General features: G+C 44.4%; 1 protein-coding gene across 17 annotated transcripts in view; it reads left to right on the top strand.

Moving 5' to 3' along the window:
- Nucleotides 1-21,498, top strand: part of FBRSL1 (fibrosin like 1) — a 508,012-nt gene that overhangs the window by 212,486 nt on the left and 274,028 nt on the right. For 14 of the 17 annotated variants that reach the window (XM_048322610.1, XM_048322607.1, XM_048322614.1 and 11 more), the window contains exon 3: nucleotides 10,713-10,814. The exons of the other annotated variants lie outside the window; for them this stretch is intronic. In XM_048322610.1, coding sequence (XP_048178567.1) covers nucleotides 10,713-10,814 — 102 coding nt within the window. The remainder of the gene's footprint in view (nucleotides 1-10,712; nucleotides 10,815-21,498) is intronic. 17 annotated transcript variants of the gene reach the window in all.

Genomic DNA, 21,498 nt, shown 5'->3' with positions numbered 1-21,498 from the left:
AACTATACTAAGCACAGCTTTTTCACATGGGACACTTGGAGGGGTTGAGTGAATTGTTGAGCAAGAGTGTGGGTGTTTTTGTCTCTGCCATGAATCATGGACAAGAACCCAAATGCCTTTGAAGGCTGCCTTCACTGTTGGGCAGCATCAGGAGGCAGCTTTTGTGCCTGGCTCCAGGTAAGGAGAGACCTGCAGTGCCTCACACCTGGAGAGGTGCTGGCAATTTTTGCTTTCTAATGGAGTTTCAGTTCATCTCTGTGATCCCTGTAAGAAGGACTTGGAGCAATTCAGGACAACTCTCCAAGTCTGTCCCGTGGGTTAGACTGTACCTGCCATGGGTTGTCTGTTCAGTAGAGCTCTGCCTTGCTGGTGTACTGGAGAGGCTGAAGACCTTCCAAAATCATTCCTGTCAATGTTGTATTCAAGAGAAAGTGGCCTCTCTTCCCTTGCTGAGGGGTTGGATTAGTTCCCTTTGGTGTAGCATTATGCAGGAGGACCATAAGGACACACTAGTCCGCTGTCACCTCCCAGCTTTTCCCAGCAGGCTCTGTTTGGCAGCACAGTCTCTCTTCTGCAGGAGCTGCAGGCAGCTGCTCTCATTCCTCATAACCATAGTGCAGCCCTGCTTTGGGATATGGTTTTTCTCCTGAGGTGTGTTTTTGACAGAATTCAAGCTGCTGCCTAAGCTGCCTTCCCCTTCTCTTCCTTATTTATTTTAAAATGGTATCATTGGCATCTGTGAATTTTATCTGCAGTGGGTTTGATAACATTTTTCTCAGATATTGATGGGACTATTGAATAGCTGCAAACCTTGTTTAAATCCTTTTACCTTCTGTAGCAAACATTAATGTTTACTTATTGACACTACTTTCTGAGAACTCAGCTGATCTGGTTTCCACTTAAAATATGCTTTATTGATATTTATATAGCACTAGCTTTTATCAGAATGTCTTGTAGTATGAGTGCATCAAGAATCCTAAATGTATCACATTTATCCAGTTTCCTTTTCAACCAAACTTATTGAAGAAATGAAACCAGGCTTACTCAAGAAGATTAATTTTCCAGAAAACCTTGTTGAAATAGTTTAATTGAGTCACTTTACTCCAGTTCTGGTTTTCTTTTCTTCTGCTGCTCAAGCCTGGTATCACAGCACTGTGTCTACAGCAGCCCAGCCAGCCCTGGTTGCTCATTTGAAATATGTCTCCAATACTTGTCTTTTTTCTGTTTTCTCAGTGGATATTCCAAGATCGTTTAAAACACCTGTGTGAAATGATCTCCCATTCTATAGCTTGTGCAACAGGTCTGGACTTTGTTCTTGGTAAATGTTGTCTGATATCTTCTATCAGAAAGCTGGGGAATGTCTGTTTTCTTCCCAAGGTCGAGGCTGAATGTTTTAGCTGTCTGACATAATTAGTAATAAGTTTACCTTGCTTTTTTGGATCTTCTTTTACTAAAATCACTTTTGAAGGTTATCATCACCTTTCATATTAAAACTCAAAACCCTTGGCTTTGCAGAGTAGCATTACCAGAAGAGAACTACTGTAATATACAGAGATATTTTTCTTGGTTGAATTTCCTAATATATTTTGAAACATTTCCTGCAGCTTTGGACAATTTAATATGTATATTAAATCTACTTTTGCTTTGAACATCACAGCTGTTGATATTAGCCTTTAATAGATGGTATCTGTATGCATAGATGGCAGCAATGTTAAAGCTGTCAATTCTGATTGCCTCCTACATGGTGTTTAAAAGCATCGTGTAAGCTCAGCCTAATTTAGTCCGTTGGCTCCAGCTGAACACAGCTCTCTCCCTTCTAAGTGGATGCTTAGTCAATCATTCCTCTGTCCTGCTTGGAGCTACTTCCCTTACAGTGATCCTTTTGCTATGGTCCACTGCACCAGATTGGTAACACTTGATGCATCTGCTGTAAGAGTTCTGAGCTCATCTTCAGTGTATCCATTTCTTTCCCATTACCAAAAAAAACCCCCCGTGCTAAATCAATTTTCTGTTTGATGCATATTGGATGGCATTTTATAACCGAGAGTCACAGGTTCGAATCATCTTTATGTGAAATTTGAAACTACAAATCTTATTTTCAAGAGGCACAGAGGCTTTCAGCTCTAAGAGGCTCAAAGGCTTTCAGTTCTCTCATGGACTGTTTATTGGATGCTACTCCTTGAGACCTGTCACCTTGTTGTCATCTTCACCACAGGCTCCAGGGGAACCTCTGCTCTGCTGCCTAGAGCACCTCCTCCTCCTCTTCCTCCTCCTCTTCCTCCTCCTCTTCCTCCTCCTCTTCCTCCTCCACTGATTTGGTGACTGCAGGGCTGTTTCTCTTGCATATTCTCACTCCTCTCTCTGGCTGCAATTGCTTCTGTGCAGCAACATTTCTCCCTTCTTAACTGTGTTGTTATTCCAGAGGTGCTGCCTCCATTGCTGATGGGCCTGGCTTTGGCCAGCAGCATGTCCATCTTGGAGCCAGCTGGCTTTGTCTCCACTGGACATGGGGGAAGCTTCTGGCAGCTTCTCACAGATGACACCCTGCTACCAAGACTTTGCCACGCAAACCCAATACCTGCCCCTCTGTTGCCTTGCCTGCCTCTCCAGACAGCCCCGAAGGCTCATAGGTGCAATCTGCACCTGCTTGCCCTGTTGTGGAAGGCAGGTTTTAGTTAAATAGGTTGGGAATGCTGTTTCCCCCTCAGCAGTCCAAGGCCCACTCCGGCACACGCGCTCGCTGGCTGTAACCTAAGCAGGTCTACGCTGACACAGTTTATCACTGACGTATGTCAAACCCAGATTTTCCCAGCTGTCTGCTGCCATCTGCCAAGTGCGGCTGGGGGCATGCAGAGTGCAGTTTGCTATGCAGGCCTGATGGCAGCTGTAAAATCGAGCAGTTTTGCCTGCTTAAGCACCAGCTTTTTTCCAAAATAAGCATTAGCTCTCGCATGGCAGCGAGGCTCCTGATCCTGAGAGCGCAGGTCGTGGTGGGGAAGCGGTGCCGGCTCTGCTCCACAGCCGAGGCCACCTGCCAGCCCAGAAGCTGTGAAAAATCATTGCAGCAGTTCCAGAGCTGCAGAAAAGCCAACCCCGCTGCTCCATATGGCCTCCATGTGCTGGGCACTGTGGAGAAAGGCTTCTCCAGGCCCCCAGGGCACTGGCCTGCTCTTTAGATGGCACCTTGCAAGAGCCATGAAGTCAAACAGAGTTCCTCCCTAGTTAGAAGTGGCACCAGATCTGCAGATGTGTCTGCTGGAGAGCTAAAGCTGAGCTCACTGCTGGCTAATCACAGCACCAGACAGGAGTTCTTCCAAAAACTGCAAAGGCAGCTGCCCGTACCAAAGGAGCTTGGGTTTCATTTGCTCTTAGAAATGGAAGGTGGCCCTCATATCTGGTTGCAAGCATTAAGATATAAAGTTAGGTTGTTAGTGAGTAGTTAATGTTGCTCAAGTAGCTGAGAAACTATCAATAGCTTTTGAATATTTTGATTTTTCACTGATAGTACTTTTTATTACAGTAAGTTGTTGAACTTGCCTTACTTTAGCAGCTGACTGAGTCTAAGCACAGAAATCCTTTGCTAGCATCAATTCAAGTTCTCTGCATCCCAGAGAGAGGTAAAAATGAACCACTGTGTTACAGACTGCTTGACTGCAACACAGGTAATTGATATAACTTAGCCAAAAGAAACTGGTAAACCAGGATTAGGAACCAGTAGTCTGCAGAGCAGGTAAATGTATAAACACTGACCTTCAAAACATGACGGAACCGAGTGAATGCTAAAAAAAAAAGACAATTTTCCTTCAGTATCAAACACTGGTGGTGTTTGCTTCTTCATCACAGTAAGTAAAAATGGACATGTCATATTTAAAGTGAGTTATGGCCAAGATAGCCCATCACAGCATCCACAGCAGCACCACCCAATTAGAAAAACTATTCTAATCCAACCTGATGCTACTGTCATTTTTTAAAATGAGCCCTTGTTCAATCATAAAATACTCGGACCATAACATTGCTTTCTATGCCATATGTCCTTATTTAGAGGGGGAAAAAAAATGATTGCACCCTTAATTCAAAGGAAACGTTTCCCTCTGAGCCAGAACTCAATAAAATGTATCAAAAAAAATTGTGGAAAAGGGCAAGCAAAGAAAATCAAATTGCAGCGTGTGAAACGATTTAAGGAGAGACCTGGGGAATACATAATCTCCAAACTGCCAAGTTAGAGCAAGTATAAAATATACAAACAAGCCTGATATTTTTCCCAGTTGATCTCATTATGAGGTATGCTTGGGATAGATAAATTTTGTTAGAATGCATTAAGGCTGGATTTTCAAGGAAACAAATCAGAAGTAATGTGTTTAGCTGATTCCACCTTGTTTTGATACGTGGGTCTTTTCAGGTTTAAAAAAGTATGGTTTTAAAGCCAGATGGGTTTGTTTTGTTTCAAGCATTAAAACCAGGGACAACAGGGTGACTTCCCCCCCACCTTCTGGAAAACAGACATTTATAATTTCGGCGTGGTCTTCAATCCTTAGGGTAGAGCTCTGTGCACTATGTTTCACTGCCACTTATTGTTGCCTGCCTGAAATACACTGAGCTGGCCTTGAGTGCAATCCCTTAACAGACTGTTTCATCCACAAATAGTACTTTTTCCAAGTCTCCAATATATTTTAATTAAATTGTCCATTTGTATTTATTAAGGCAGTTTACTGTCTCCTGCTGCAGAAAGCTGCTACCGCTGATAGTCTACCAAAGAAACATGAGCTTATCTGGGACTTGATAATAAAATGCAAGCATATGTTAGCAAAAAAGTCTCCCAAAATATTGTTTAAGCATCCTTTTCATGTTTATTGGGAAGGAGATAGGCCATACAATTATTTTTGATAAGTTTTTGGAACAGTTGGTGTTATCAATTCTTGTAGCTGTGGGAAATGATGATCTTTGTTAGAATTAAATGTTACCTGCAGGAAATTTTTCTTCCTTAGATTAACCCTGTAGAAAGAGTTGAAAAAGGGTCCTTTGGCAGAGCTGATGATAAAGTCATTACCTGCTGATGAGATGCAAAGTGGTGTTCAGCAGCATTCGTTTAGATAGATGAACATGATAAGGTTGATTCATCCCTGTCTCTGGTGGTCTGAAAGCTTGGACCTAAACTCTGGGACTTGGACGCCTCTCAGCTCTACGCACTTATCTCCAAGTGGCTTCTGCCAAACCAGATTTGCTGTGAAGTCAGTAACATGGAAATCTGAAGGTTATGTTTGGTCTGTCCTCTCTCTCAAGACAAATAAAAGTGGATCTTCCAGAGCTTTAAAAAGGAATTAAACTTAGTTCTCGAAGTTAACGTGTTCCTGAAAGGAGGTAACTTGGCTCGGTGCTGTGTGGAACTCTGCCCTTCTGATCTGGAAGGACAGCTTTGTTTTCATGGACTATTCCTGGCTCCAGAGTGCAGTGCAATGTAGGTGGGTGCCATTCCTGCTGGTGCCTGTCCACTGGCAGAGGTGGCAGGATTAGTGAATTAATAGACCCATCTGAGCCACCAGAACAGGCATCTCTGAGATGAATATTTTAATTATGTCTCTCCCTGAGGCTTTTGCTTTCTGTCTTTCCTTCAGAACTCCGCAGAGAGAGGTTGCTGGGAATTTCTTTTCCCACCCTGTGTGTATGCAAGACCCATTTTGTACAAAACACATACAAACCCAAGCAACAGCAAGGGCTTTAAAATGAGACTGCTGTGGCTTTAAGAGCGAGAAAAAAACCTGTTAAGGAAGGAAAATAAAAATCCCACAGCCTGTTGTAGCAGCTGTAGCTTCAGATCGTGTGGAAAATGAAGGCAGATGATTCAATTTGGCCTGTGCCCCGAGTACATTTCCAAATGCTTCTGTGTGTGCGCAAGATAATGAACAAATATATTGAGATGGCACAAGATCAGTCCGAGTTTGCCGCTGCACAGGCCGTGGAGCTCCCAGTAGGAGCACACTAGCTGTGCTGGGTTAATGGGGGTGAGGGTCGGGGAGCCCAGCACCTTTCAGAACAACTTAAGAAAAGAATTTGTCTCCTTTTGCCCCAGGCTCCCCGTGGCACTCAAATGGAGCTTGTGATAAATCGAAGTGTATTTATTAATAATGAGCAGGGGCAGCGTGCCCATGATGTGAAAATAGGTGTGCCAAATAAAAACGTGCTTTCCTCTGACATCGGAAAAGCTTAAGTAAATGGAGAGCAGGCTGATCTATTATGATTAAAAAGCAGGGGCTGAGAGCCAACATAGTGGTAATGAAAAAGCCCTTTTAGGGAAACAAGACCCATTCTGCCCATTCATATATTCCTCCACCCCCACCCCACAGGAAGAAGTAGGGAGGGGGAAGCTGGATGGGAGAGACAGAAAGGCAACAGCATTCCAGGATAGCAGAGCTGGAGTTATTACCGGGATGAGTTATGATATTTAATCATGCTACATGATGTCCAACAGCGCAAGGTTCATAATTCTTGGCTCCGAACATGGCTTGGGACTGTCTGTGAGCACCTGCAGAATGCAAATTGATCATGGCCTTACAAACCCTCTGTGCCTACCCCCGGTCCTTCCCTGCCAAGCCAGCCCCGTCTGCAGCCTTGGCCTGCTCCTACCGAGCTGGAAACGGTCTCTTCCATGTTCTCAAACACAAATCTGTCGTTCCTGGTGAAAGCTGGACTGCAGCTACTGCAGAGAGCCAGGATTGCCTGCCACCGGCTTTGCTCTGTGGTGTGTGGTGGGTCTGGGGTGTTATTTATCTTGCAGGAGACTGCTTTGGTCTGGTTTTTAAGCAGCTTTGGGTTTAATTAATGCTTTTGGAGAATTCCCTTAACTTCAGCGATGAAACAGGCACTGCTGGAGTAAAACTTCAGCACCTATTTCAGTTCGTATGTATGGACATTAATGTCTTGCTGTCTTAGGGTTTGGAAGAGATAAATTACCAAATAGCTTCAGTTGTCCCCTTGAGCCTTTTTATTTTGTTCCAGCTTTGCTCTCCTGAAGTGACACAGTAGTCAGCCTATGTCTAAGACAAGATTCCCTCCCACCTCCAGCCCTCAGGAGACAAGGCTGAGAGGCACCTTTCCAAGCCCCTCTCTGCAGAGCTTTGGGCATCAGGGTTATTTTGAGGCATTTTGTTCGTCAGATGGCTCCCAAAACACTTTGAGCAGACCTAAGGGCAACTTGATCAAGCACATTCGGGTTTGGCCCACACACTCCTTCCTGCTGTTCCCCAGTCTCTGTTTTGGCTTTGTTACACTGGCTGGAACCCTCCAGTTCCAGTCTGGAAGGCAGTTTGGGTTAGTCCTGCCTCAAACAGGGCAAACCCATCCACGGGACTGGTTTTGCTCAAGGAGCTGGGTGCTCTCAGTGGGTAATGCAGAGGGATGGGGAGACACAATGTGTGTCTCAAAAGGGTTTGATTTTGGGTGAGAACAGCCTGTAAGGTTCAATTGCATATGTAATTCTGGCTGCTGAAGGACATTGCCACTGTGTGGAAATACTCTGGACCATCAATATGGGCTGCTCAAGTTTTAGGTGGGATATTTGGTTCATCTACCTGAGGTGTTTAATCCTGGTGGCTGGTGTTGCACTAATGCCTCTGGAAGTCCCTGGCAATGTGTTGTATGAGAGGGCATAGTGTGTTTTGCCTGTGAATTTGGGGAGTTGGTTGTTTGGATCTGTGCTGAGGTGGAGATGACATCTGGGAGTGGGGCCAGGAGCCCACCTGGCCTCTGGCCCACCCCAACTTTGCAGACTCTGGAACAGTAATGTCTTCTTCCAAGGGAGAGGAATACTGGTTTTTATAGGAAAATTCAGTCAGGGAACGTGGTCAGGAAGAATTTCTGGAACTCAAGCAAAAACACCCAGAGAAAATCGCTAGAAATCAAGCAGCTTGAGCCAGTGGCAACTTTAGGTAAGAAGCTTTAGACCAGTTTGCTAGTACCCAGGTCTGCCGAGAGTGCCCGTGAAACCAATGCATCCATTTAGCAGAACAACTTGTCCTCCTCGTTGGGTCCTGCATGCAGCTCATTAGGGTAATTACTGATGAATTAAGGCAGCTTGGCTGAGCACTGGGGCTGCGGGTGTGCGGGCTCCCCTGCTGGCAGGCAGCAGGTGTAAATGAACAAGATCTGTCAAAAAGGCTGATGACCCTCTTAATTCACAGCAGCAAACTGGGGACAGAGGTAGTGCAGCAAGTTTAATAATTGATATTTACTTGGAAAGGTTAATGGCAGCAGTGATGCTTCTAATTTGCTTGCCCGTGCAAGACCTTGTCAGGTCAAATTGTCTCAATTTGTTACTGTGTGTGTAGGTGTAGTTTTCCTTTAATGAAATTTGGAGAAAAGAAACAGGTGGTGTTTGGAGCTGACTGTAACTCAAGAAAAGCAGCAAAAGGTTCCAGTCTGGTAACAGGTTGGGTGAGTCTGTGCTAACTTTAAACAGCTGGCAGTTTAGTCCTTTTGAATTAATTCTAGCAACCATTTGCACTTGGGAAGGTGAAAGGATTTGGAATGGCATAATTTATTTTTACTTTAATTTGCAGCTGTCTAGGAGTTGTTTAGGTCAGAAGCGTAATAATTTTGACAGGCTTTGATGTGTTCCTAGGTGGGAGGGGGAAGGTTATGGATCAGAAAACAGAGAGCTGCAGAATTCAATGGGCATTTCTGTACTGTGTTAGGGAAATTGTAATTCTGCCCTGTAATGGTTAAGTTGTTCCTATTTCAAGGAGAAACAAAGCACCTGCTGTGTCTGGAAGGATTGAAATTGGCAGGTCAGATACTTTACATCCAAGAGTTTCAGAAGAAGTGGCTGATGACTAGAAACCAGTGGAGTTGGGTTTTGAGTAAGTGTAGAAAGACACAGCTGACAGAAAAAAGCTGGCATGCCAGTGTTATGAAAGGCTGTAATTAATGGGATATTACCATTTGTCTTATTGGCTTGGCATCAATCCTAGGCAAGATAATCGGATAGCTGAAGTAGTAATTGCTTAATAAAGACCTAAAAAAGAATAAAATAAGTGAATGACAATCATTTAATGTATTTAGGAAAAAAACTCTTACCAAATTTAATTAAAAATTTGATGGTTTATGGCCAGTATTGTAGTATAGTTAGATTTCTGGTTTTGATGTTGTTGACCCATTTATTAAGGCAACAGACAATATGGATTGAACATCATGAACTTCAAGTGGATGATTTCTTGCCTTGATACGTGGTGCTGGTAGTTGCAAATGCAAGCTCACTGTTGTTGGAAATGCTTCTAGCAGATCCCAGCAGGGATTGCCTCTCGTTGCTGTGCTGTGCTTTCGAACATTTTGACATAGGAGCAAATATGAAATACTGGTCTTGGTAGAAGTTTGCAGGTGGGCAACGTATTGGAAAGGTGTTGTGGTGTGCAAGGAGTGAGACAGGGCACTGTACTGAGAGTGGTGGTTGTGTGATAAGGTGGCCACGAAAAAATTTTCATTTCTATCTCTTAGATGTGTCTGCAAGTCTTATCCTGCAGAAGAAAGTGTATTGGTGAGGTGTAAGGTGGCAGAAAGGCATGCAGAGCAAGGACATAAATCAGAAATTTACTGAGCATGTTACTTTTCCTGTCTTCTGCTACCCAAGCCCCCACAGGGCTGTGTACTCTGGATGAGAACTAGAGCTCATTGTCCATACAGTACCCTGAAAATTGCATTAAAATATTAATAGACTGTGGGGCACTTAGCTGGCAGCACTGTCCAGTGTCCATGGAGTGCAGTGATCAGTGCTCTCAGTGCTCAGGTTGCCATGCCCAGTGCCACAGGGGCAGGGCTGCAGGGGTTACATCAGCACCACAAGCAAACCCTGCTGGCTGCCAGCACTGCCGTGTAACAGGACAGCAAGAAACAAAGGGATTTTATTGCCATTAAAAATACCAATTTGTACAAGCCGACATTTTAAATAGTGTAATTTAAATGGAACCAAACTGATATGAATAGAACCTATTAATAAATTAAACACTTCTTTCCACCTAATATTTTATGAGGGAATTACCAGAATAATTTGTTAGTAAATGAGCCCAGGAATGAAGCTGTGAATGACATCTATCCTACCCCTCTCCTCCCCCTGTAACACTCTTTGCAGATGTAAGAGGAAGGTTACTGTGATTTCAAACATTGGCTCTCTCACTTCTATGCAAACACAAGCACAACTTCAGGTGAAGGGAGTGGGATGATTTAGCCGTTAAAGCACCAGCCTCGGCTGTAGGAGTTAAACCTGCTCTACTTCAAATTTTGTGTGGTGTCTCAAGCAAGTTGTTTCAGGCCAGTGGCCCTCAGTGGCCATCATCACCTCAGTGCAGACACTGGGGTGGCCCCAGGGCACGTCTCTGGCTAGTGGGTCAGGCAGCAACAGCAGTGTCACAGCTGAGGTGTGCTGGGAGCAGAGTGAAGGAAGTTTGTCTGTCTGCTTCCCCCTCATGTCAGGCCTGAGGACTTTGGCACAGCCTTGCCTGCTTCCAGGAGTGCCAAAAGCACCTTCCCTCTCATGTTAATGAAAAGGAGTGTGGACACACGTGGTCAAGCACAACTGCAGAGAAGCCCCAGTGCATTCCAGCCTTTCCATGGTGGCGTGTGTGTAGGAGTGAAACATTGACTAAACTGCTGTCGGCAACCTCGGGAACAGGTGGCAGAGCAGTGCTTGAAAATCTCCTTTTTCCCCCTCCTTCTTCTCCCTCTAGATGAAGGTCCCTACAAGCAGAAGTGGCAGAAATAGCGAGGAAGACAGCATCAGGGAGGCCACAAGCTCTCAGCGGAGCAGCTCAAGGGACCGTCTCAGTGATGTAAGTACCATTCAGGAGGAAGCATCGCTTCATTGCAGCAATTCCCGCTGCTGACATGGCTTTTCATAAATCTTGCTGAACAAATGTTGGCATCCAGAGGTCACTGTGTAATAACTTTTTTTTATGTCATGATTGAGTGTTACGGCATAAGTGGTTGAGCTGCCTTGCAAACACTATAATCATGGTGCAAATAATATGATAAGCGAAAGATCAGAGATGGGAAAACAAAATGGAATTGTTATTCCTTGGGGAAAAATGGCTTGATGTTTTGTTTTGTTTTTTCAAAGAAGTTGTGTTAAAAAGCTTTTTACAGCATCTTTGGGTTTAGCTGCTGCACGTAATCACATAGTTTGGGTGCAAAGTTAGTTCATCTAATTTTACGCTTCCTGCTGCCAAGATGTGAGAGGGTTTTGGGGGAAAGCTGTCTTTCTCTCAGGAAATTCGATGGTACGTTGAGTGAAATGTTATGATAAAACAAAAGCAAACGGTGCCTTAGTGTGTAAACACACAAATGGGCTTTTGAGTCACCAAGAAATCAATGGCAGTGCTGGGATAATTTTATATGAAGGCTTTTTGTGTTAGCAATTAGCATTTCGCCTTCATTAAAACATGATTTTTTACTAATTAGGACCTTTCCCGTTAGGAGAGATTTAAATGAAGAACAATAATCAAACGCTGGCACGAGCATGTCTGAAATATTAAATTTGCCATTTCAATGGCAAGCCACAGAAATCCCAGAGCGAGCGGTTTTCATGTTGAGTTCTATTAATGTAAAATATGCTTCATAACTAAAACCTGTCACAGAAAACGGCTCACACCAGCTAAATTCAATTGGACAGTTAATTTAGCTTTAAAATTGAAAACACTACCTCCGCTTCAGGATGCAAAAGGAAGAGGGGGGGAAAGCCTTTGATAAGTGTAATGTATTTGCTATTAAGGCTTTCAGAGCCCATTCTACAGGAGGAAAAGGGAGAAAAAGGGGAAAAAATGGTTCCCACAAATGTGTTTAAAAGCTGAAAGTATTTATTAAAAATGTCAGCAGAAAAGTGCTTTTGGCAGATTAAAGCGGGATTCAGCTTGACAGCTCTGACAGGAAAATGTGACGAGGGAAAATTCTCTCTACATGTTTGGAGTGTGAATGGGGCGCTGTAAACAGCCGACGCAGTGGGAGGAAGAGAAAAATAACGTGTCCTGTGATCTGCTTCCAGGATTGTGAGCCCACACGCCGCAGTGGGGCCAGGCAGCCGGGGGGGGGGCCGGGACAAATCCCCTTGCTGTGGGACGTCTTTGGCTGTGTTATTAGTCAATAATGATGGTAATTTTATATACACATACATCGATGCGATTCTCCGCCTCCCCTCCCCTTGGCCACTCCTGACAGGTGCATGAGCAGGAGTGCCTGGGAGCTGCACTGTAATGTGGGGCTGCAGGAAAGGAATAACATATTCCAGCTTAGCCATTAGCTTAGGTCAAAGCATTAAGTGGTCTTGGAGACTTTTCTTGTTAAGCTGATGCACTTCCAGTATTTCTCCTCCTTTCCCTTTGCCCCCAAAGTTGCAGGCTGAGCCTGTAGGAATTGACTCTTAGTGCCTAATTCCTGCAAAAATCTTCAAAGCCTGTTCAGCAGCCAGTGAAATTCAGTGGGAAATAGGCACTCTGTTCTCTTTTAGTCAGCGGAGATGCTTGGGCAGTGCCTGGAGGCCGGGGCACACTTCAGAGCTTTGCTGAAGCTGCTCTCGTGACCTGGCGACCCATTGCAAATGAGAATTTTCCAAATTAGTAATTAAACAGTTTGAAAAGTAAGGTTCATGAATCACGGAATGCTCTTCGTTCATTATTTGATGAGTGCAATTTAGCTTTAATTACATATAACGCTGCCTCGCGTACTGGTACATGTTCTGTAGCCTATTTAGCGACTGTCTGAAAGTCTTAGGAAGTCCCGTGGGTGCAGTCAGATGGTTTTCCCCGTTTCTGTGCAAAGGGATAAGGAGGCAGACTGGCTCTCTTACTTTGAGAGGGAGCAGGGAAAGGGAGAGGAGACAACAACATGCTACTGAGTGTCGATTCCTGCAGGATTTTCTGTCCCGCCATGCCTGGTCCCTTTTGGCTCTGGAGCTGTATGTTCCAGCACGCTGTTTAAATAGCTGGTGTGCCACTGGATTGGCACGACTCCTTGCATGTCCTCAGGATCAGGACCACAGGGCAGTCAGTGTGTCCAGGGAAGGCAGGGACTGTGTTTCCTGGAGGTTGGTGCTTACAAACCAAGGCTCTAGCACCCGGTGGTGCCCTAGCAGATGGATGCTCTGCAGCAGGAGGCACCTGGGCTGTTTCTCACTCTCCTGCTGTTCCTCGGTGCATTTGGCCTTCAGGACTGCTTTTTGTGCTGCCTTTCCCTCCTACGCCTTTCCCCATTAACTGGGGTGAACAATGGAGTAAATGAGGCAGGAGGTGACAGGTCTGGCTGCTGTAGGGCAGCACACAGCAGGTGTGGTGGGAAATGTGTGCATCGAAGTGTCGGCTGTAGCGGTGCCACCTTAGGAGCGCTGAGTCCTTCCTCCAGCTTCATTGTGGATCCCCATTTCAGAGGTGCTGTTCTGAACAGCTCAGCCCCCTCTGTGCCATTTGTTTCTTGAGGTGACTTGTTCAATGGGATGCTAGCAAGTTGTTCTTTATTTACATTAATGCATGTCATTAGTCTCTAATGGACCGTGAAGTCAAGAGGTGGCCTGGTCTGTCGTGAAATAATTGCACTCTAAAGAAAACTGAGGCAAATGATTGATTATGTTGTGCACACACACACACACACAAACAGCCATTGGTTCATCCATAACAAAACCCAGAGCATTTTGCTCCTTCCTTGCCACGAATGAAAATTCTGTGGGGAGAGAATGATACAATTTCATAGTGAGACAGTAATTGTCTGGCTTGTATAGTAAGTCTTTCCAGACATTACACCAAGTGCCATTTATTATGGGTCATTGGGGGGAAAAAATGCTTATTATGATCTAGTGAAATCATCTCTGGCTGCAGAGGTTTGATTTGTTGAGGCTGGGCTCTTCTTTGGGATGATGAAACTTCAGAGCAGAAAACCAGTGATATTTTAGCCCAGGCTTTGTGGTGCGAAGAGGGAATGGGAATCTGCCACGTTTTATGTTCCCAGTGTTGATGTAAAATTCCCTTAAAAACTACTGCAAAGCTGATATGCCTCTTACACATGTACTCTTAAGTCTTCTACAACCAAAACAGAGTCAACAGCCTTTTTCCAAAATGGGATTTTCCTCTGCTGTCTTTCAGAGTGAGGTAATTGGAAGTTGCCAGAGAGTTAAGAGCCAGATAAGCCATACTGCTATTTTGTTGTGTTGACCCAAGTAAAAGTGGAAAGCTTGGGCATTTTGTTTTGGTTTTCCCCATGTTCCATAATTGTCCTAATCTTTTCTGATGTCCTGAACAGTCCAAAAATCCACACAGAGCCTTGTATAATGGCTTGAAAAAAGGGTTTTTATCTTTTTCTTGACCCATCAGCTTAAAAACTGCCTGCTTTTTAATGGATTTTCTCCCTCACTAAATTGAATGGATCGTCCCTCATTATCATTTAAATAGAAGCCTCACTCCCTGTGAACATGGAAAATTTGAATGTGGTAGTAGAGCTGTGATAATTTGAAATATTCGGAAGATGGGGGCAAGGAGGGGGAACAGGCGGCAGAGTGCAGAATTGCTGAATGTAATTGTCATGGATTCTCAATTTTGTTGCCACAAGATGGGAAAATAGACTAATAATTGTCTTCCAACCCTAGTAGAATAGTTGCCCTAGTTAGCTGAAGCTAACACTCTAATTGTCATGGGGGCACAGAGATGAATGAGGATGTATGCAGGGCACAGCCAGGGCTAAATTGAGTGATATACTAAGGCAAAGAGCAAATTGGCAATTATTGGCCCAGCTGAAAAGGTTGGCAGGTGTGCTGCTTTCTCAGGAGCCCTTAGGGGGAAATTGGAAATATAAAATATCGACCATAAATACTCGCTGATTAGGAAATATGTTGCAAGAGGTGCTGACCACTTAAGAGTCAAAACTCTCCTTTTCAAGGGATTGGCTTCAGCTGTGCATAGAACCAGCAAGAGCTGCTACTCAGTTGTTGAGAGCCTTTTCCTCTCATCCCCCAGGCTATCTTTTCTAATTTTTCATCGTCCTATCCTCACATGTTTGTTTGCTTTTCTTTAAACATAATAAACGAAAAGCAGTCTTTTAGGAAATGCAAAGAGTTTCATCTCTCTAAATGTTCTTTGATAAGTGTTTAGCATATTGTATAGGCTAGATATAAAATTCTCTCTGGTAGATGAATACAAAATAACTTCTGTGATTTCTAATTCAGGCAGTTCACTGTGATCTGCTTTTCTTTGTGTGCCATCACAGGCACTGTCTCTCCCTCCCCTCCTACTTTCTGTACCATGCTTCCCCTCCTGGGGCACAGGGATTAGAGAAGCAGCAGGGTACAAAGCTGGAGGTCCTTCACGTGTGCCTCAGGCTGAAGTGATGCCAGAAGCACAATCAGATGAGCCTCTGAAATGAGAATTGGACCACATTCACACCACAGCTCTGTATTTATCCACACTGTAAACTTCGATGCACGTGGGATGCCTGGTCTTGGCTCCAGCAGGGTGGCAGTACCACGGTCAGGGGTGTTACAGAGCACATTGAAGGAGTTTTTGGAAGGCCTGGGGTAGTAACATGTGGGCTGCAAACTCTTTGTGGCACGTGCTGTCCATTGTTCCCCATGTGTGACACACTGGGATCTGATCTGCAGTTTGAAGAGCGGAATAAGACCATCCTAGGGAAATAGAGTAGCGATAGGATAGTTTTAAGACCCCTTCCACAAACCACGAGTCTTGGGAAACTGGCTTGAATATACATGCAAGGATCATGAAACCTTGTAAGTCCCATTCTTCTGGAGGCAAAAATTCCCATCCCTTCAGCATGCTGTCTGCTTTTATCTGTGTCCCACAAAACGCCAAATGCTTGCATGACAATGGCTTCACAGAAATTAAGTTCTAATGACTGGCACAAAGTTTCAGGTAGTGAGGCATAGTTGGGAAGAAGAAAAGTCTGGAGAAGTTTTATGAAGCTGGCAGAGGGTGATGCTTTGAACAGGAGCAGCACTCATGTAGGTTCTGTGCATTTCAGAAGTGTGAGGTGGTCTCCTGTTGTTCCTGGCTAACTGCACTCAGTTTGTTCATTCCTGATCAGTGGCTGTCTTTCCCTCTGCAGCCATCAGCTGTAGGAATAAAAGTGTCTTGGGTGGAAGCTGGTTTGTAGCTTATCAAGCCAGTTACGGATGTTCAGACCTTGTGTAGTTTGATATCTTACCAGACTGGTTTTGCAGTGTTTCTGAGCATAACACTCTCTGTTTATCCAACAGAATAAAGTAAGTGAATTCAAGAAGGAACACATTCAAGCGTTGCACGACATCCAAATCATTCATCATGTGTTGTGGTTATCTTGTCAGGTCCGCGTTTCTAATCTCAGCGAACATCAGATGCACTGGGTGACCTTTGCCACGTCAATTGAACTCATTGTATCAGCAGACAGGAGTGTGGCTATGGAAATTAATTGCATTAAGAGACTCTGTGTTAAGGTCTGGGATATCTCCTGCCCTTGGCTCTTTTTGCCCTCCTCCCCACTTACCCTTCTCATTCCAAGATATTTGAGTTTCATAAAGGACTTGCTTGGGAAGGAAATATGAGACTTCTCCAGGTATTAAAGCTGAACCATGTTCTGTTGTTGAATGCTCTATAAATGACCAAGGGGAGGGTTAACACGTGCAATTCCTGGTGCCTCTGACCTCTCTGACTCTGGGAATGGGAAAGAGTGGAAGATGGGGACAGCTGAGGTGAATTTTATCCGGAACAGGTGCTATAAAACAGAATTCAAAATCAGATCTCTCTGTACATACTATTGATTAACTCTGCTGAGTGCTAACCAAGCAAATCAGCCTTGCAGCACTGGGCTGTATGGTAAGTTTGGGCCTGTGATTTAGCAAGGCAAGATTTGGCACTAAGTAGGAGCTGGGAATTCTGCCTCAGTTCCCTCCTCTGCTGGGGACTCCCCAGGTGCCACTGGGCACATCTGAGCCTTTCTCTGCCTCAGTTTCACACTAACACAAGGGTGGCATTAACAGCAGGGTTGGAGGCTGGTTTTGGGGACTGTCCTGTGCCACACAGGAATTGCTACTGGCTGAAAACAGCCATTTCAACAGCTGATTTGGAGGTACTTGATACACTCTTGATTTCAGCCAACAAAAGTGGCGCATGTCAGAAAAGCAGGAATGAACTCTTGACATTTCTGGAATATGTTAATTCGTGTCCTTTAGCCAAAGAGGAGGGAAGGGAGCCCTACAAACGAGCTAGTTTTGCGGTTGTGCTGCCATCACCTGCTTTTAACTAATCCCCTTATAGTTAGGTTTTATATCAAGGATACAAAAGATCCAAGTGGAAACCTGCCTGTCCCATTGAGAGTGGGGAATTGGCTTGAGGTGCCCTATTACCTTGATTATTACTGGATTTTAAAGCCCTTCCTGCTCTCCATCGAGTTCAATAAGTAACCCAATAGCTTTAAGAAACTGAACAGAGAGTGTCTTAATTTCTTTTGCATCATGAGAGCAGTGGAAGGCCATGCTTTTATTTATATAAGGGAAATAACTTTTCCTGTCAATTCAATAGACAATCTTGGAAAACCTGCTGCAGGTTATTGGTGAGATTTTCTCATTATTTTCTTTTCTAAATTGCAGTTGCCATTTTTATCACAAAGAAAGAAAGAAATCTTTTAAATACAGTTGCAGATAGCAGTGTAACTCAAGCTCTCAAGGACATCAGTGAGGGGATAGTAGAGTCTTTCAGCAGTAAGATTTTGCCTTTGCTGCCAGAAAGGTGTATTTTTTTATATCCAGTATAATTAACATGAGAGCTATCCCAGGGTAGAAATAATTCACTCTGTGACATAACTGAAATGTCTTGTCTGTGCTGTCTGGTTTTGTTTTTAACCTTGGGCTTAGAAGGAACCAAAAATCTTTAGTTGTAAAAGAGCACATCATCTGCAAAATATTATAAGCCATTTATCTTTATGCACAAATGCCACCTTAGCAATGCAGCTCCACTTTTGCATCATTAAATGCACAGACCATGCTCATTTTGCCCCTAAGTAATAACAGTCTCCCCTAGGAACAGTGAGTGTTCCAAAGAGCACTGGAAGAGACAAAAGCTGGCACTCAGGCCAGGCAGAGGGGGCTGCTGCCCTCCCTGAAGGTTTGCTCAGGATTGCTGTCCAGCTGGAGCAGTGGCTGCGGGCTCAGTGTGGATGTGGAGGGCTCGGCCAGAGGGCTGGAATTCTGTGCCTGCCAGCCCTGCTCTGGGTGGGCAGTGCTTGGGCTGTGGGGCACATCCCTCCCCACGTCCCACTTGCCCTGCAATGCTGGGGTTTGCAGGTGCAAAGGTTTTTGGAAAGGAACAGCATAGAGCAGCTGATGTGTCTGGCCGCAGGGAGCTGGCTGGGTGGGGTCATGATCCTGGCTTTGAATTGTGTGTTTGTCAGCCCCTTTCCTGCCTGCCATGGTTTCTCCAGGCAGTGCTTGAGGGCCAGAGCTGAGCCTGTTTGGGTGCCTGTGTTGAAGCAGTAAGAGCTGCTTTGGGTTTCAGTCTCAGGTGAGCCGAAGGTCCCAGGCAGGTGCTGTGCTGGTGGGTGCAGCACCAACAGGAGTGTGGCTGGCTGGGTGCCATGGGCTCCATCCTACCCTGCTGCTTGAGGCCCTTCCAACAAGGAGAAAATGGACCAAAACAGCAAATAGACTCTTTGGAGAGTAAGAGTTTTCTGACAGCCCTCCATGTAAGTGCTCCTGTCCTTGTAGGTAACAGCCTCCGTAAGTTGTTCCAGCTGAAGGCTTGCCCCAGTAATTACTCCTGCCAGACAAGCACTCATTCACTGTGAAAGGAGGTTTCTTCAGCTTTGGGTAGATGCCAAGTTAAACTTCCACTAACATTTCTTATATTTGCAGCCACAATTGATTACTTTCTCATTATTTGATCTTGATATAGAGACATACGGATTGAGCCATGTTTGTATTAACCCCCAAAGATTTTTTTTCTTTAGGAACATCTATCACAGTTGCACACAAACTGTTCTGCTCTGGCACTCATAGATGATATTAGCTGGGTTTTTTTCAGAATTGCTCCATGTGGCAATTGGTATGGATCTGCCTCGAGAGCCACAGTGTTCCCAGCTTTTCCAAGAAAGCAGTAGTGGTTTGTTGTGCAGAAAAATGCATGCAAACAGCCCTGGAGAGTGTGGGGCATGGTTGTGCATAAACCTAATTGTTGGAAAAGGTTTTACAGGTTGACTCCAAAGTATTCACCAGTTACTAACTTTATATATGCAATAAAAATTCTGAGGGAGGGGAAAAGCCCCACCCTTTTTCACCGCTGATTTTCAGGAAATTTGATGCTAAACCTTTTAAGAGAAAAGGGGTTCTTGGATGTGAAAAACGCTAGAGTAAATTGCCATTCATTTTTAATTATTTATGATGTAACACTTTATTCAACAACTGATTTTATTGTTTTCTACTCAGTGGTTTTAAATCAGTGGTCTGCATATTCCTGGGGTTCTTGGACAGCTTGGGATGCCTGAAAGTTATCTTAAAAAAAACAGGTCTGTTAGTGTGTTTGAGCTTGTTGTCCAAGAGTCTGCTCCATCCCAGGAAAACATTTTGTGTGTGCACCAAGCTCAAAGATTGAAAATAACTGTGAGAGTGAAAATGCTCTGAGGCTGTTTCCCTAGAGAGAAGCTTCTAATGAAACCTCTTGTTTCTGTTTTTGGTTATTATTTCCAATTTGTTAGACCTTGTCATTCTTGGTTAAATCTCAGTTGATGGAGGGCTAGAGTGAGAACTTCCACCCTTTCTCCTTTCCTCCTCCTGCCTTTCCAAGCAGGTAATTTGCCTCCTCCTCATTTCTGTGTTTACTTTAGGTGAACTGCCTGATCAAGCTCTCCAAAGTGTTGGAACACATAATTGTGTTCAGCTGCTTGACATACTTATGTAGACAGCAGGATATTGTTAATAACCTTTTTCTATACAAGGCTGAATTCCATGAGTACTTTGGGGTATAGAGTACCTAGAGAGAGGGATAAGTTTGTCATAGTTTCTCAAAAATAGGGGTAAATGCTACCACCCTTCATTTCGCTGGTCTGTAGCTTTCTTTCTGGGCAGTATATATTAGAGAGATTTATAAATAAATCCCTACTCTTTTTTTGTAGTGTTTGAAGGCAGTGGCCAAATCCGTGTGCCATATACAGAAGGTGGGAATTCAAATGCTGTTACCAGTGTTGTTGCTGCCTCAGGCTGCCCTGTGGAAGCTGTCCTTTTCCAGCAGCACAGAGGTCTCTGGAGCTACAGCAGGACAGAGGGGCAGGTGCAGCATGCCAGGGTGGGGACTGGCACCCTCGTTCTTGTGCCAGCTGGTGAGAGGGTTAACAGGGACCCCTCCTCCCACACCCACATAATTGTAGGGCTTTGCCCTTGTCTCTTCTTCACTTTGGGAACTTTCCTCCATGGGCACTTGGCTGGAGAATTGCCTGTCTGGTGTCAGAGGCAGGTGCAAGCCAGTGGCACAGAGCTTGCATGGGCAGGGCAACAAGACAATTGTGTCTTCCACTGAGAGCAGGAGGCTGGAAAAGCTTTCTGTGTATATCTAGGTATCCTCTGATCAAAAGGTTTTCTAACTGGTAGTACAAAGGGACTGTTATCTTGGTGAAAAATTGCAAGTATTTGTAATCAGTTTGCATCAATCTCTTTGGGGTGTTGGGCTGTGCTGATTTAGTAACATGGTAACTTCTGGCATTGCTGCAAAAAGACAAAACAATCCTCAAGATCAGCCTGCAACAATTTAGTATTTTTGGTACCCATTAGAACATCAGTCTTAGAAACAGGACTGCTAAGACTCCCTGGATCTTGTTTAATAAAATCATGTAGTAAGGGCATCATGATTATAAATCACACTTGGAAATTGGCCTGCAGAGTACTCACTGGGTTATGTGGTATCGTGTGTTCCTGGCTCCTTTTTAATTTCCGAAAAGAAGGCTTATGGCAGCAGCTGGAGCTAGAGGTGGAATTCATTTAGCTGCTTCGAGAAAGCCACTGCCAGCAAAAACCCAGCAGCTCAACAGTCTCTGGTCGTAGAGAGGGGAAAGGGATCCAAGTGACTGGAGCTGGTGTAATGAGAAGGAAAAGAACCAAATGATTTGGCAGCATGTGAAAGAGGTAAGGATGTGGTAGAGAAAGGAGCAGGAGGAGCTGAAATGAAGAGCAGGAGTAAACAATGTAATTTAACTTATTCAAAAGGGACAGAATGCTTATTAAAGCTCTGAGAGATGATAAATTAGTGCTTTGCTGCTATTGTTATTTCAGATAGAGTTGTCATATGGTAACGCTGCAGCAATGAAGGCTGGAGGCTCACGGATTCATAGAGGGGAATGGAAAGTGGGATATTTGGTTACATGATTGAGAGTTGGAGTTGATGAGGCAAAGTGCACAGCCGTGATTCTGGAGAGCATCCTTACATGTGCGTGCTGTTCCCAGGAAGGTGCCGTCACATCCTGAAGAGGGATGGTTCAAAGTGTGTGTCCCACTGCTATGAAGACATA

Source organism: Corvus hawaiiensis, chromosome 18, assembly GCF_020740725.1.
Source record: "Corvus hawaiiensis isolate bCorHaw1 chromosome 18, bCorHaw1.pri.cur, whole genome shotgun sequence".
Taxonomy (NCBI): domain Eukaryota; kingdom Metazoa; phylum Chordata; class Aves; order Passeriformes; family Corvidae; genus Corvus; species Corvus hawaiiensis.
Note: the sequence above shows the minus strand (reverse complement) of the source record. Positions and strands in the feature narration are given on the sequence as shown.